This window comes from Sarcophilus harrisii, chromosome 1 (assembly GCF_902635505.1).
Source record: "Sarcophilus harrisii chromosome 1, mSarHar1.11, whole genome shotgun sequence".
NCBI classification, from domain to species: domain Eukaryota; kingdom Metazoa; phylum Chordata; class Mammalia; order Dasyuromorphia; family Dasyuridae; genus Sarcophilus; species Sarcophilus harrisii.
The window spans coordinates 329,793,618-329,809,466 of record NC_045426.1 but is presented as its reverse complement, the minus strand read 5'-3'; the positions used below and the strand labels follow the sequence as shown (position 1 = coordinate 329,809,466).

At 34.2% G+C, this 15,849-nt stretch overlaps 1 protein-coding gene across 5 annotated transcripts in view; it reads right to left on the bottom strand.

The window, feature by feature from the left end:
- The window catches only part of STX17 (syntaxin 17), a 68,789-nt gene that overhangs the window by 18,344 nt on the left and 34,596 nt on the right, over positions 1-15,849 (bottom strand). For all 5 annotated transcript variants that reach the window (XM_003761837.4, XM_031945534.1, XM_023497694.2 and 2 more), the window contains exon 4: positions 6,607-6,832. In XM_003761837.4, the coding sequence (XP_003761885.1) occupies positions 6,607-6,832 (226 nt within the window). The remainder of the gene's footprint in view (positions 1-6,606; positions 6,833-15,849) is intronic.

Genomic DNA, 15,849 nt, shown 5'->3' with positions numbered 1-15,849 from the left:
GGACTCAAGTGGCTTTGAAGGTGCTGAGATCAGTGTAACAACATGAAAATGATGGAAGTATTAAGATAATCTCATAGAGACAGAAAATGCAATAGCCGAGTTCAAATTTTCTGGTTGCTAGGTAGCTGCTAGTGATGGGAAATTCTATGATGATTGGCCTAAGAAGTCTGAAGTCAGCTTATTTTTTCCTCCTGAACATTAAGATCTCAAGGACATTTGACTACTAAAGCCCACTGGTCACTGACCACTGGCATACATAACTAAAAGAGCAGGGGAAGGTTTGCAACATGCTGTCAAGGGCAAACCAAAGAATTTGTGGCAGATTAATTGCCAATCAAACTCTTTATTGCACTGTGTGCCCACTATGGCACACAGATTAACATTCAATGATAAATGCTCCACAAAGAAATACAAAAATAAATACATAGATAGTTAGCAAAGAACAACATATCAATAATGTCACACCATTCGATCACAAATAAGTGTCATCTGGCTAACTCATCCTCCAAAAATAGTTTCTTGAACAGCAACAATTGGCCAGACTACCAAACACTAACCTAATGTTTTGACTAGACTTTTGTGCTACCTAAGGCAAGCCTCATAAAAGAAGAAAGGCTGAACTAGTCCTTGCACCTGCTGTTTTGAGATATTGTTTGCTGCCTTTGCATCTCAGCTGCCCACATTTCTTTAGAATAGTAATAGCATTAACTCCCTCCCCCAAGGTCCATCTTTGTCACTCATGGGATTGAAGATAGAATTATGGGGTGCCAGCTAGCAGTCATAAAGGTCTCTCTTCAATTCCACACCGAGTTGCTGCTGGCTGATCACCTTTTTCCTAAGCTAGCAAATAATCATAAGTAAAGACCTCTATGACCTGTCTCATGCTCTGATCTTTTGGTAGATTTCTTTTATACCATTTACTCACAAGGTAGGATTGTGTTAACAGATCATTTAATTATTTCCTATATTATCTTTATACTTTTTGGGTCCTGCCAAGATATATGAACTACCAGCTTCTGTACCTTCTCTTTTAATGTTCTCTCCACTCAGCATAAAAACTTGAATTTAAAAAAAAACCCAACAAACCCTTATCTTAGATATATTTTTCCTTATTCTCATTCTCAAAGCAACAAAGTAAAATGGAATATTGAGGAGTCAGCAGATCTGGGTTTGAATACTGGTTCTGCAGCTTACAAAGTGTAGGCAAGTAACAACTTCTATGAACTTGTTTCCTCTTCTTCAAAATAAAAAACAAAAACACATGTATTAATCATGTCACAAGAAAATTATGAAAGAAGATTTCCATTGTAAACTGTAAAGATCTATGTAAATGTAAGCCATCAACATCACGGTTATCAGTCTTGTATAAAGGCTTCTCACGCTGATGTACTCATTGCCAGGTCAGCCATATCCTCCATGAGGACCTTGGAGAATCAGAGAATTTCAGAGTAGGATGATTGCTAGATTTCTAGATGTTCACTAACCATATCTCTAATAATATTGTAGAATTTTAATGTCTTAGAATTTTCCAGGAATTGAGGTCATGCTGCTGCTTCTCCTCCTCCTTCTTTTCCTTCAGTGAAACATTTGTCTTTCTCCAATCCTATGACGATACAGTTCTGAGAATCTTTTAAATAATAGACAATGACTCAGCAATCACTTCTTCCAATTCTTTCAAGTATCCAAAGATATGGTTACTCAAGGCCAGATAATTTTAATTCCACAAGGGTAGTTAGGTGCTCTCATACCATCTCCTTATCTTGAGGAGTATCTTGAGTATCAATTTATTAGTCAATTTTGTTGTTCTTTCTAGTCCAAAATCTACCTTCTTTTGGTTTTCTTATGTTGTGGTCTCTCTCCAAAGATGATTTCAAAATTGAGCTCTTGCTATACAGCAGTCTTAGAAGGGCGTCCCTTTTATTTCAATCAGGAAAAATTTCAATTCCTATTTTCAATTAACATGAAAACCCTTTTACTTGGAGTATACAGTCAGGTGATCACTACCACCACTATTATATTAAAAACTCAGACCTTGATGGAGCAAGGATGTCACAACACAGAATACTGAGGTTTCCAATTCACTCTAATAGTCTAGTCAAAGCCTTTTTCCTTCTTTTCTCTCTCTCTATTACCATAAATTATAGTTTGCTTGATGATACCAATCCTGAAAATGATGTTTCTATAATATTTCAAAGTTTGTAAAACATTTTCTTCACAACAATATTGCAAGTTAAAGAGTGAAACTAATTTAATGAGCATTTTCCATATGAAGAAAGGTTAAATGACTACTCTATAACTAGCAGTTTTTTCCTAAAACTAGTTACCTAGTTTTACCTAGTTAAGTATCTGAGCCTATATCTGAATCCAAGTCTTTTTACTCCAAGTCTACCACACTTTGTACTGAACTAGGCAATTGCTGAGCTGAATGTAATAACAGAATTTTAGAGTTCTCTTGCATATCAATCTTTTATGTCCCAGTGGCACACACACTCTTCTGGGTCCCAAATTTACCCTCTCTTTCACTTTGAAGTAGATTGATATTCTCATGAAATTTACCCATTCCTCCAGCTCCTCATTTAATCTTTTGAGAAAATTAATAACTGCCTCATCCTAGTCAAAATGGCTCTTAACTGGAAAAATTCACTGATTTATGTAAGCAATAGTCTCATTCCTCTGCTCTAATATGGGCAACAATGGTATAACTTCATGTCAAAAGAGAAGTGAATCTGAATCACGCCCATGAATGTAATCATGGACAAGTCCACTTTTCTGAGTTTTCAGTTCCGCACCTGAAAATTTTTGAAAAATACCTCATTTACCTCAGAGGGTTATTGTGAACATAAAATAAGGTAATTTATGTAAAGTGAGTTGTAAACTCTAAAGAACTACGATCAATGTCAGCTATCATCATCCTTGTTCTCATCCTTTTTGATGGAGTCCATTATAAAAAAGATCTGAGGACAAGTTATTATCCTGCTATTAAAAAACAAAACAAAAACAAAACCTAATGTTCTAAGGACATTTGCATAGGTTGATTATAAATTATTCTCTGTTGTTGCCTGAATTCATCCAAATATCATTTAAGGAAGAGGAGCTTTCTGATGCACTTTTTTTTTTAATGCTGAGGCAATTGGGGTTAAGTGACTTGCCCAGGGTCACACAACCAGGAAACTTTAAGTCTCTGAGGTCAAATTTGAACTCAGGTCCTCCTAACTTTAGGGCTGGTGCTCTATCCACTGCACCACCTAGCTTCTCCCAGCACTCTTTTATCTCAGTGGTTTCATAGACTCCTTTATTATAAATGACAAATATAGTATTGTATGCCTGTTATCAATTTTAATATCCTTAAAGTATTTCTCCATATTTTTATCTTTCTTTCCTGTGTTTAAAGAATAATTATCAAACCTCTTCTTCCTATATGGTGTGGAGGATGCAGTGCTTCCATAGTTACCTTAGGGTGCTAAATACTGTTTGGGTAAAATTATATGGGTTTTTTGGTCTGGGTATTTTTCAAATCTGTTATGGTCCATTCTGAAAGTGTATGTAAGATTGGTATTGTATAAATATTAATTGCTTTAGATATATTCTTCCCACTGAACTTTAAATTCAGAATGTCATTGAGTCTCTTATTATATTCAACAGCCATCTTTTTGAGATTTTTATGCTCAGCATGTCATGCTGGGAGGAGATCAAGCTATCTGTAGGTATCAGCTTCATCCATTAGTTCATGTAACCTCCAAGTTCAAGTTAAAAGCCCTCCTACTCTATGTTTCTTTGGCATATATTAAGAATTTTGCATTTCAGTCCAAAGGACATTTTGATATTACTGGAGAAAGAATCCAATTGTTAAAGCAGTTTTTAAATTTTTCAGTAGACTACGTAAGCTTGATGCTATTGGTATATCAAATAACTAATAAAATGTTTTTGTTCTATTCCTCTAATTTGGAAGCCAAATTTACTTTGATTTAGCAGAGGAAAAAAATTTTTTTAAAACTAATCAGAACCATAGTGTACTCTAATCCCTTCCCTAAAAAAACATTTTAGACTAGTTTTGACATTATTGTGATGTTGACATATTTTAAATAAGAGAATTATTTTCCATGTGGTCATCCAATGCTAATCTTACTCATTTTGGGTTCCTTTTATACAATTGTAGGTTATAAGTAAACCAAAAGGGAGAAACTGAGGCAAAGGCATTTTGATGTTATTGTTATTGGTCTTCATCTGTGATTTCCTCTGTACAAGATTCTTTGAGGAAAGAAATTCCCCTTACCAAGACAGATTGTTAACTGTTGTGCAATTAAAAGTCTTGGACAACTGCCAAGAGGCAATGAAGAACCCAGTGAGTTGCCCAAGGTCACAAAATTAATATAAGTCAAAAGCAGGACTTGAATGCAAGTTATCATGATTCCAAAGTTGGCCCTCTGTCCAGTGAGTCATGCTGCCTTTTGTCATAATTATTACATATCCAAAATGAAGCTACTGCTTTCTATGAAGATGTCAAAACCTAAGAAGAATCTTGGCTTTAAAATATTGGTAATCACCAGCAAGGGAACTTTCTGATTCAGAATCTCCAATTTGCCAAAACATAGGAACAAGGCTGGGAAGCTGACACTGACCTAACAGTTTCTCTTTCTATTGTCTTTGAGATGTAAGAGGAGAAATTGGTGGCTTCAGATAGGCAAAGCCACTGCAGCTGAAGAGTGTACAGGAATTGTTATGCTCCTCCATGATATTTCTGCTACTATTCATAAAATTTCTGTATTGCCTTTTTCGGACCTATCTAGGGTTAGAGATGAGAGGAAGTAGAGATGTGAGGTGAGGAGACACAGTGGGAAAAGCTCCATGATGAAGCCTTTGATAAAGTAACATTCAAGAGAACAGGGAAGAGCTCATCATTATTCAAATCCTTTGATTTTTGTTATGTTCAAGACCATGAGCGGTTGACAGGGTGGTCTGGAACACAAGATTCTCCAAGGGACACATGTAACATAAGAGAAAATAATCACATACAAAAATCCAACAGCAAAAGACACTAAGAATCTGCTCCCCTATAAAAAACGAGGTGGCTGGGTAGTACAGTGGATAGAGTGCCAGATCTGGAATCAGGAAGATTTCCGAGTTAAAATTCAAATACTTCAGAGACTTACCACCCATGTCAATCTGTGCAAGTTGCTTAACTCTCCTACTTAAATGTTGTAGAAAGAAATGTCAAACCACTCCAGTATCTTTAGATACCTCAAATGGGGTCATAAAAAGAGTTGGATATGACTGAATATGACTGAACAACAACATGAAGAGATCTCATTGGTTCTTTCATTCTTCCTCATTCCCAAAGAGCTCTGTAACTGTAGTTGGCCAGCATAATGAACACCAAATGGAAGATCTCCTTGCTTTTACTTATCTCCTATAGGCAGGATCAGAATTTGAGAGAGGTTGATGTAGTCCCTAGAACTAATGACCAAAGCTGCTATTTGTTTTTCCTATGGCTTAGTTGTCCTGTCCTGTTTCATTGTTACAAAATCATCAGGTCTACCATAACTGATATGACTACAATCTCAAATGTCATGTTATCTAGGTATATACAAGCTTGCCTCCTGATCACAGAATTAGAGAGGAGCTATTCAAAGAAATTCAGCTTTTTCTGCTATTACAAGATAGCAGAATGAAGCCTAACTCACATAAGAGCAATAGTATGGGATGAAAATGTTTACTGAGCACATTTATATTGCAGTCTCTATCTATGATTCTACAATTATATTTCTACAATAGAATTGGTTTTCTTCTTAATTACCACCATTGAACAGTTAGAGTGGAATGATTTCAGAACATTTGAAAATAGAACCATTTTTTATAAAATATGAATTAGAAAATAGTGAAGCCCTGTTTGTTTCTTAAAATAATAATTTGAATTCCATATCAATATGGGGGAAAGCAACAGTTAATTTAGTTAACACAAATATAAAAATGAACAATCTGATTGTAAGGAAGTGGGGGGGGGGGGAATTTCAGAAGGAGAACTTTAGGAAATGACTTCTGAGCAAAAAGAGGGGCCTATTTTTCAGCCACAAAAGAGAAACTGGGTAGAAGAAGGGGCCTGGAATTCAGACAGATGTAACAGAAAGTACCTTTCAATATTATAAAAACATTAGCCTTGACTAGGCTATAAATAGACAATAAGGAATTCACAGAATCACAGAATTTGAGAATTGGAATGGACCTCGGAAGGCCATTTATTCTAAACCATACAGGAAAGGAATCTTTACTTTATAATGGAGATTCCTAACAAGTAATTGTCCTGTCTCTGCAGGAAGACCTCCAAGATGAAAGAGCTCACCCACCCTTCAAGAAAGCCAATTTCACTCTTGGACAGTTCCAATTTCTAGGAAGTTTTTCTTCAATTAAAGCCTACATTGGTCTCTTTGGGGCTTCCATCGACTGTTCTTGTTCTCCCCTCTGGAAAAGTCTAATCCTTCTTCCAACTGACAGCCCTTAAAATACTTAAAGACAGCTATTGTCTTCCCTTTTCCAGTCTTAACATGTTTTGTTCCTTCAAACAAAGTGGCTACTGACATGATCTAAAATAATATTTTGCTTAATACATACCTCCTATAGTCATTGATCTTGTCAAAGGAGATTGAAGTGAGGTTCCATCATCATTAAACTGATTTTTAAGTTCTTCTGCAGACTGCAAGTGAAGTTGGAGAAATTCTGCTATGGCACCTGAAGCTGCTTCTTTAACAGGGTCCATCATTCTTTTCAGAACTCCCCTGTCATCTGTATGGACTTTCAAACATAGCTTCTCCATTTGTTGGATGTTGGAGCGAAGTTGCTACAATGAACAACAACAACAAAAAAGCACCACAAATATTTCAATATTCAACATTCAACTTTTACTGAGCCTTTATCCCTTATTGTGTGTAATTCTACTATGTTCCAGAGGATATAAAGTTGTTTTTTTTTTTTTTTGCAAAAAAAAGTTCTTGGGAAAGCTAGTTGGTGTAGTGATAGAGCACCAATCCTGAAATCAGAAGGACCTGAATTCAAATCTGGCCTCAGACACTTAATACTTCCTGGCTGTGAAATCCTGGGCAAGTCACTTAACCCTAATTGCCTCAGCAAAAAAAAAAAAAAAAAAAAGTATAAGAAAAAGGTCTTTGATCTTAAGTAACAAATAATCTAATCAGGGAAATAAGGCAAGTACCTAGATAAGTATTATTTTAATAGAATAGAAATGCTAACTAGAAGTATATATGCCAAAGGATCAGGTAAGGGATAAATCACATGGAGTTTAAGTGGTAGCAGGGAAAGCATTATGAAAGAAATGGCAAGTGGCCACCCTGGTGGTAGACAATGTACCTAATATAAAAAAGAAAACAGCTTCTTGGATCCTAAACTTGCAGACCTATATCTAAAGTGATAACATTAAACATTCCATTCTCTATAGAAAATAGCAATATAGAGTGGTCAGAATGGTCAGAATATCAGCCCTGGAATCAGAAGGAACTGAATTCAAACCTGACCTCAGACACTTAAAACTTGCTAGCTGTCTGACCTTGGGCAAGTCATTTAATTCCAACTGCCTTGTCAAAAAAAAAAAATTGATAAGAAAATAGCAATATAGTAATTCATCCTCAAAGCTCAGCATTACTCAGGTATGTATTAAAAAGTAAAGAAGAGTTAAGAAGCCTTTTGATGAAGGTGAAAGAGGAGAATCAAAAAAAAAAAAAAAAAAAACAAACCCAAGATCTTGACAACTGACACCATCACTTTCTGGAAAACAGAAAGAAAAAATGGAAGCAATGTCAGATTTTGTGCTCTTGGGCTTAAAAGTCACTGCAGATAGTGACTGCAGTCATGAAATTAAAAGATGCTTGCTCCTTGGAAGGAAAGCTATAGCAAATTTGGACAGCATACTAAAAAAGACATAAAACCTTGTCAACAAAGGTTGTTTTTTTTTCCTAGTAGCAATGTATAGCTGTGAGAGTTGAACTATAAGTGAGTACTGCAAATTTGATGCTTTTGAATTACAGAGCAAGAGAAGACTTTTAAAAGTCCCTTGGAGTAGAAGGAGATCCAATCAGTTAATACTTAAAGAAATTAATTCAGACTATTCCTTGGAAGATTAAATACTGAGAGCTGACACCTAGCTACTTTTGATTACAAAATGAGAAGATGTAACTCACTGGAAAAGACACTGGAAGATTGAAGGCAAAAGAAAGAGTATGTATGGTAGACAATAAAATGGATAGTGTCATGAAAACAATGAACCTGTACTTGGACAGATTTTGAGCAATAATGGAGGAAAGAAGGGCCTGGTGACCTAAGGTCCAAGGGATCACAAAGAGGCAAACATGACTGAATGAATGAACAGTAACAATCAGATAAGGGCCTAAAAACTAATGAGGGAAAACTTGGAACGAACCAGGATTGGCAGTAATCAAAATGAATGAGTTTTGAGAGGCTATCTAAAAAGACAAGCTAAAGAAATTGGGTCCAGATAAAAGAAAGCTGGTGAATAAGAGGGACTATAGAAGATCTGTTATAGTATTCAAATATTTTGAAAACATGCTGATCTGAACTAAATGAAGGGGAAGGAGAGAAGACCGTTTGAATTAGAGAAACCTAAATTTAAGAATGGATTTGTAAAAAAGTTTTACTATATTCAAATATAGTCCCTCCACATATGCCTAATAGAGGAGGAGTCATAGAATCAGATTTAGAAGCAGAAAATACCTTACATATCATTTATGGAAACCCTTTTATTTAATAAAACTTTGGCCCAAAAATGTTAAATGATTTAGCCAAGATCACAGGGAATTTAAGTAGGAAAGTTACAACTGAACCCAGGTCCACTGACTACAAATTTATTGTTATTGACCCCTTCTAAATAATTTTCTTTATTGCAAATAATTTATGATAAAAATAGTTCATATTTATTTAGAGCTTAACAATTTACAAAATAATTTTCCCATAAGAACTCTGTAAGGCTAGTTAATGCAAATTTTATAATTAACATAACTATGTAATATGTATGTATGTATACTTCTAAGATAGATGGTATTAATAACATTTTACCTATTTATCACCTCTTGGGGATTTCTGAAAATCAAAAAAAAAAAAAAAAAAACACACATCAGATAAGAACTATTGTTCCAAAGGGAAAAGTTAGGAAGTCATTTTTGGAGTTGGCAAATCACTCCTCCAACTTGGATACAAACTTGGAGAATGAGATCATCCTTCCTAAATCTCATCTTCTGGAGGCCTTTTAAAAATATTCTCTAATTTAGTAAATCTCATGTGGACTTATGGATTTTCTTTTTCTTTTCTTGGTGGATGCTGAACTATTTACTTTTAGAGAAGTCTTTGCCACAAAAATATAAGAATTCAAATGGATGGGAGAAACTGGTCCAAAATTTTAGATGCTATGCAAAACCTTCAAATGATGGCACAGAAATGCAAAAGGCACATCTTCTGAATAACCACATTATACTACAAAATTCTCTGAAAGTAATGGTTAACAATCATCACTACTTATTAGAAAGAGAAATGATAATTAGGATGGATGTCTAGGGGACCTGCTAAAACTGCTAAAAGTGAGGGATCAATATAAAAAGGTTTTCATATTTATAAAAACACAAATTATTCCCCCATCAATAAATGGTCAAAGAATATAAACTGATAGTTTTCAGAAGAAGAAATGAAAGCTATCAATAAATAGCCAAATGGAAAAATGCTCTAAGTCACTAATGACTAGAGAAAAACAAAGTAAAACAACTCATGCCTATCAGGATGAACATGACAGAAAAGGAAAATGACAAATGCCAGAGACATGAAAAAGCTGGGACACAACATTGTTGGTGGAGTAAAGATCTATATGACCTGATGCAAAGTGAAGTGAGCAGAGTCAGGTAAATTTTGTTCACAGTAACAATAATATTGCAATGATGATCAACTGTGAAAGACTTAGCTATCCTCAGCAATGCTTTATTATTATTATTATTATTATTATTATAGCTTTTTATTTACATGATTTATGCATGGGTAATTTTTCAGCATTGACAATTGCAAAACCTTTTGTTCCAATTTCTCCCCTCCTTCCAACCCCACTCCCTCCCCCAGATGGCAGGTTGACCAACACATGTTAAATATGTTAAAGTATAAGTTAAACACAATATTTGTATACATGTCCATACAGTTATTTTGCTGTACAAAAATAATTGGACTTTGAAATAGTGTACAATTAACCTGTGAAGGAAATCAAAAATGGAGGCGGACAAAAATAAAGGGATTGAGAATTCTATGTAGTGGTTCATAGTCATCTCCCAGAGTTCTTTCGCTGGGTGTAGCTGGTTCAATTCATTACTGCTCTATTGGAACTGATCTGGTTCATCTCATTGTTGAAGAGGACCATGTCCATCAGAATTGATCATCATACAGTATTGTTGTTGAAGTATATAATGATCTCCTGCTCCTGATCTTTCACTCAGCATCAGTTTATGTAAGTCTCTCCAAGCCTTTCTGAAATCATCCTGCTGGTCATTTCTTACAGAACAATAATATTCCATAATATTCATATACCACAATTTATTCAGCCATTCTCCAACTGATGGGCATCCACTCAGTTTCCAATTTCTGGCCACTACAAAGAGGGCTGCCACAAACATTCTTGCACATACAGGTCCCTTTCCCTTCTTTAAAATCTCTTTGGGATATAAGCCCAGTAGTAACACTGCTCAGCAATGCTTTCACCAAGACAATAATCCAGGTCAATTCTACAGGACTCATTAAGAAAATGTTATCTAGTTTCAGTGAGATTTAATGAACAGTGAGCATAGACGGAAGTAAACTTTTTTAAAAAACTTATATTTCTTGGCGTATTTTTGTATTTTCTTTTGCAATATGGCTAATATAGAAAGGTTTTATCTGATTTCACATGTAAAATTAATATCATATTGCTTTGTCTTCTTAAGGGGTAGAAGAAGGATGGAAAGGGAGATAACTGGAAACTTAAAAATTATAAAAATGTTAAAAAAATTTTACATGCAATTGGACAATATTTAATAAAAGATATGTGTGTAGAAACACATTTACATATATAGATTTATCTATGTACAAATAATCTATTTACATAGATAAATATATGTGTGTGTATATACACACATACATTATACACACACACACACACACACAATGTGTGTATAAAACTCTATGGACCATAGCACACCAATTCTGTTCATGAGATTTTCTTGGTAAGAGTCTTGGACTGGTCTCCCATTTCCTTCTCCAGTGGACTAAGGCAAAAAGAATAAGAAACTTGCCCATGGTCAAAAAATTAGTGTCTGAGATCACATTTGAACTCGGATCTTCCTAACTTGAGGCCCAGCACTATCTACTGAACCATATAACATATATATATATATACTTTAAAAAATTTTATATATATATATATATACTTTAAAAAAATTAAAAAAAAGAACAATCTAAGAAAAAGAAGGAAATTCTGAAAAGAAACCTACTAGAAAAGGAGATCTAAAATATTAAGGAAGAAAATGATTCTGAAAAGTGGAACTGGGTTAGGGGGAAGCCAACAAAGTTATAATACCAAAAATAATAAAACAAAATATAAAGAATGAAAAAACAGAAGAGAATGTGAGACATTTTAAAAGAAAAAATAACTGATCTGGAGATAAAAAAGAGAAAAAATAAGAATAACTGGACTATCTGAAAGCTATGATCAAAAAAAAAAAAAATCTTGAAACAATAACAGAAGAAAGAATTAAAGAAAATTATCCTGAAGTGTTAGAACAAAAGAGGAAAATAGAAAAAGAAAAAAAAAATCTACCAATCACTACCTGAAAGAGATTCTGTGAGGAAAATCTACAGGAACATCACAGCAAATTTTGAAACCATCAGAACAAAGATTATAAAGCAATAAGAAAAACAAATTCAAATATAGCAGAGCCACAATTATAATCATACAAGATCTAACAGCTGCTACATTAAAAGATCACAGGTCTTGAAACATTACTGAAAAGGAAAATAAATAAGAGTTGCAGCCAAAAATACCATGCCCAATAAAGTTAAATATAATCCTGTATAAAAAAGATACTGATATTCAAATGAATTGCCAGACTTTCAGGATTTTGTTGCAAAAAGATCTGAACTTAAGATTCAAGAGAAGCAAAGGGTATATGTCAAAGACTAATTTCAAGGAACTTCATAAGGACAAACTGTTTTATACATGGAAATGTAAACCATAAGATTGCCATTAGTAAGTAACTGCGTATTTGAAAGTAAAACTGGAGTAGAACTGAGTATAATATGACTCTAAAAAGCAAAAATGTATAGAAGAAGATAAAAAGAGTAATTATGTTACAAGAATGAAGCGCAAGAATAAGAACTGATACAGAGGAATTAGCTGGGGAGAGGAGAGCTGTTAATTTTAGAATTCTACTCACATTGGGAGAGGATCCAAGAGGGAACTGTGTGTGTGTGTGTGTGTGTGTGTGTGTGTGTGTGTGTGTGTGTGTGTGTGTGTGTGTGTATGTGTGTGCATAGATTGATGGGAATAGGATAAGGTGTGTAGATTAGCAGAAATTCGATAGGGAAAGGAAGAGGAGAGGATAAAGAAGGGATTCTTGGAAGTAGGGTAGGTAAAGTAATAGCAAAGCAAGATAGTAGAGGAACTGCAGCAAAGGAGTCAGCCAGAATAGAAAATGAGAGAACACATAAACATAAAAATAATGATCAGAAGTAAATTTTATTAGAAAAAAAAAGCAGAGGTAGGAATCACTGGACTCAGACAAAATTAAAGCTAAAACAGATTTTACTAAAAGAGAAAAACAGGGAAACTATACTATATGCTAGTCATATTAATCAATATTGTTTTAAGCTATTTAAAGATAGTATAGTATTCCTATGTTGTAGAAAATGATAAGTTGGTGAATTTAGAAAAATATGGAAAGGAAAGGACCTACAAATGATGATGTTATCCATCTTCAGAGAAAGAAGACAAATAAATGTAGCACAGCCTTACATAATGGATATCGATATATATATATATATATATATATATATATATATATATATATATATATATATGTGTGTGTGTATAATTATAGATATCTGAATATGTATGTGTATATATATGTATGCATAAATATATCCATTTTTAATTGTAGGCTTCTTGGAGAAGGTGAATCTAAAGTGCTATGATGCATTTTTACTTCATTTTGTATTCCATCTTGTTTATTATTATTCAAATATTATTCAAAAGATTTCCATTCAAAGCATCTGAACTATTCCTAAACTTGTTCTAATCATGTTTGTCTTCTGTTAGCTATTCTAAGTTACCTATATCTTAATACTTTTAAGAGAGCTGTGATTTAATTAGCACAGGTACTTTATCCATAGATCACAATCCCTGCACATTTTAGTAAATGAATTGCTATAGCCAAAAAATCTCATCTAGTGATACTTTTGCTAAACTGATCCTCAGATTAGAAAAAATAGTTTGTAACTAAACTTGTATTCAAAATCTCTTCAACTTAATAGGACCTGCCAATACTTGTGCTATATTCACATAATCTTTAAGAACCTAGCAGGGGTCCTCAAACTTTTTAAATAGGGGGCCAGTTCACTGTACCTCAAACTGTTGGAAGGCCAGACTATAGTAAAAACAAAACTTTGTTTTGTGGGCCTTTAAATAAAGAAACTTCATAGCCCTGGGTGAGGGGGATAATAGTCCTCAGCTGCTGCATCTGGCCCGCGGGCCGTAGTTTGAGGACCCCTGAAGGGTGATCTGTATGATACGAGACAATCATGAAGGTCATACTATCTTTATGCGGTTAAAAACTGAATAAAAATCATACTACATTTGCAAAGCAGGGGTCCAACAGAAAAGATTTAGCATTTTAAAAAACCATTTTATAGTATAAAGTCATATTTCCCAAACTTTTAATCCGTGACACAAATTAGAATGTCATCCAATGTCTATCCAATGAGCAGGTTCAAAGCTAAAATGTAGGGGCAGCTAGGTGATACAGTGGATAGAGAACCAGATTTCAAATCTGGTCTCAGACACTTAACACTTCCTAGCTGTGTGATCCTGGGGCAAGTCACTTAACCCCAACTGCCTCAGCAAAAAAACAAAAACAAAAACAAAAAACCTAAGATGTCAGTAGAACGGGGCTTGAATATCATAAGCATTCTGTCCATCCACTGAATAAGAAAGTAAAAAATCTTTTTTTGTTGTTGTAACAGAGTCTGAGTAAACAAACTACAACATATCCAAATCAAACAGAAGGGAACTGAAGAGAAACAAAGTCTAAGTAAGCAAGCTAATAAACAGATCTAAGGACACAAACCAAGCAAGAGGAAGCTGACCTCCTTCATGAAATTTTATACAACTAAACACAGCGAAATCAGTAGCAGAGGTGGGATATAATTATGATTCAAGAATAAAGGCTAGCTGACCTCTCCTATGATCTTTTACTCCCTACTGGTGATAGACAGAAAAAGGTTGGCAGGTGTGTGCTGAAAGCCAGAAGCAATTCATATTGGAGCTCTCCACAGGGTTGGAACAGCTACTTACCGCAGGGATGCTACACTGGGTACAGCAGTCTAGGATGACCTGAAAATTTTCCTTTCTTTACCTCAGATCTATTTATCTAGTGCCTAAATTTCATTAGCAACAATTTCAAAGCTTCCCCTGAGCTTATCATATTAGAGGTAATTACAATGCCATCTTTAGTGCCAACATTATACATGTCTATGATGCTAGTTGTTCCATAGTATATTTTACTTCAAAAGTTCCAAAGTACATTGTACTTTTATAGTATCTTTCCTCTAAGGAGCTAAAAATAATCCACATATATTACCTCATTAAATCTCAAACTTTATCATATCTTTGTAATTTATTAAATGTAGTAATAGGGAAATAGTAATATGAGTTTTCACCTTAATTTTTGATGCTTTAATAAATCTATGATTTCACTTTTGTGGGTAATTCCTTCCATATTCCTTCATTTAAATTCTGTGAACTTTTTTCTCATAAACACTTCATAAAGCATATACCTAATGTATTGGAATCCTATTCCTAGTTCTTTTGATATTTCAGGATACAATATTCCATTGTACCTGTTCACAAGTTATCTATCATTCTTGCTACATGACAACTCACCCTCTTTTGATTTTCTGATTATCTTTGTTATTATTAGTAATATCCTGAGCCTTCTTAAACCATCACATGTCCTTCAATTTCCCTTTGGATTACTTATAAAATTGAAATTTTTATGAGGATTTTGTGTTCCATGGTATGAGGCTAAATAGTATCATCATAATGTTACTAATACTGAATTGGGCATTTGTAGTACTAAGCAGTCTGAAATCTGAAAAAAAAAAAAAATTATATGATTTCCTAAGTGCAATTCAGCCCAATGGCCTTCTGCTTAATTTAGAGCTGTAATTCATATAGGTATATATATATATATTATTTTATATAATACATACATATAATAGATATAGTACTTGTCTAGAGCTAGTTGATGCTACCTACAGATGGCTGTTGTTTCTATAAATGATTTTCTCTGTTATTTCAGTTGGACCAGTGTAATCTCAAACAAAACTGTTTTGCTGGCATTTCAAACTACTTTGTCCTGGTAATGACATATACTTCTGTTTCTAATACCACAACTTAGAATTTCATGTCTTGGTATACAGTCTCTCACTTTCACTTAAATGACTGCCTATTTCAATTAAACACACAATCCTTGCCTTTTCATGACTCTGTTTAAGGAAGCCTCTGTCTATATAGCATGGGAAAACTTATAGCCCCAAGAACATGTT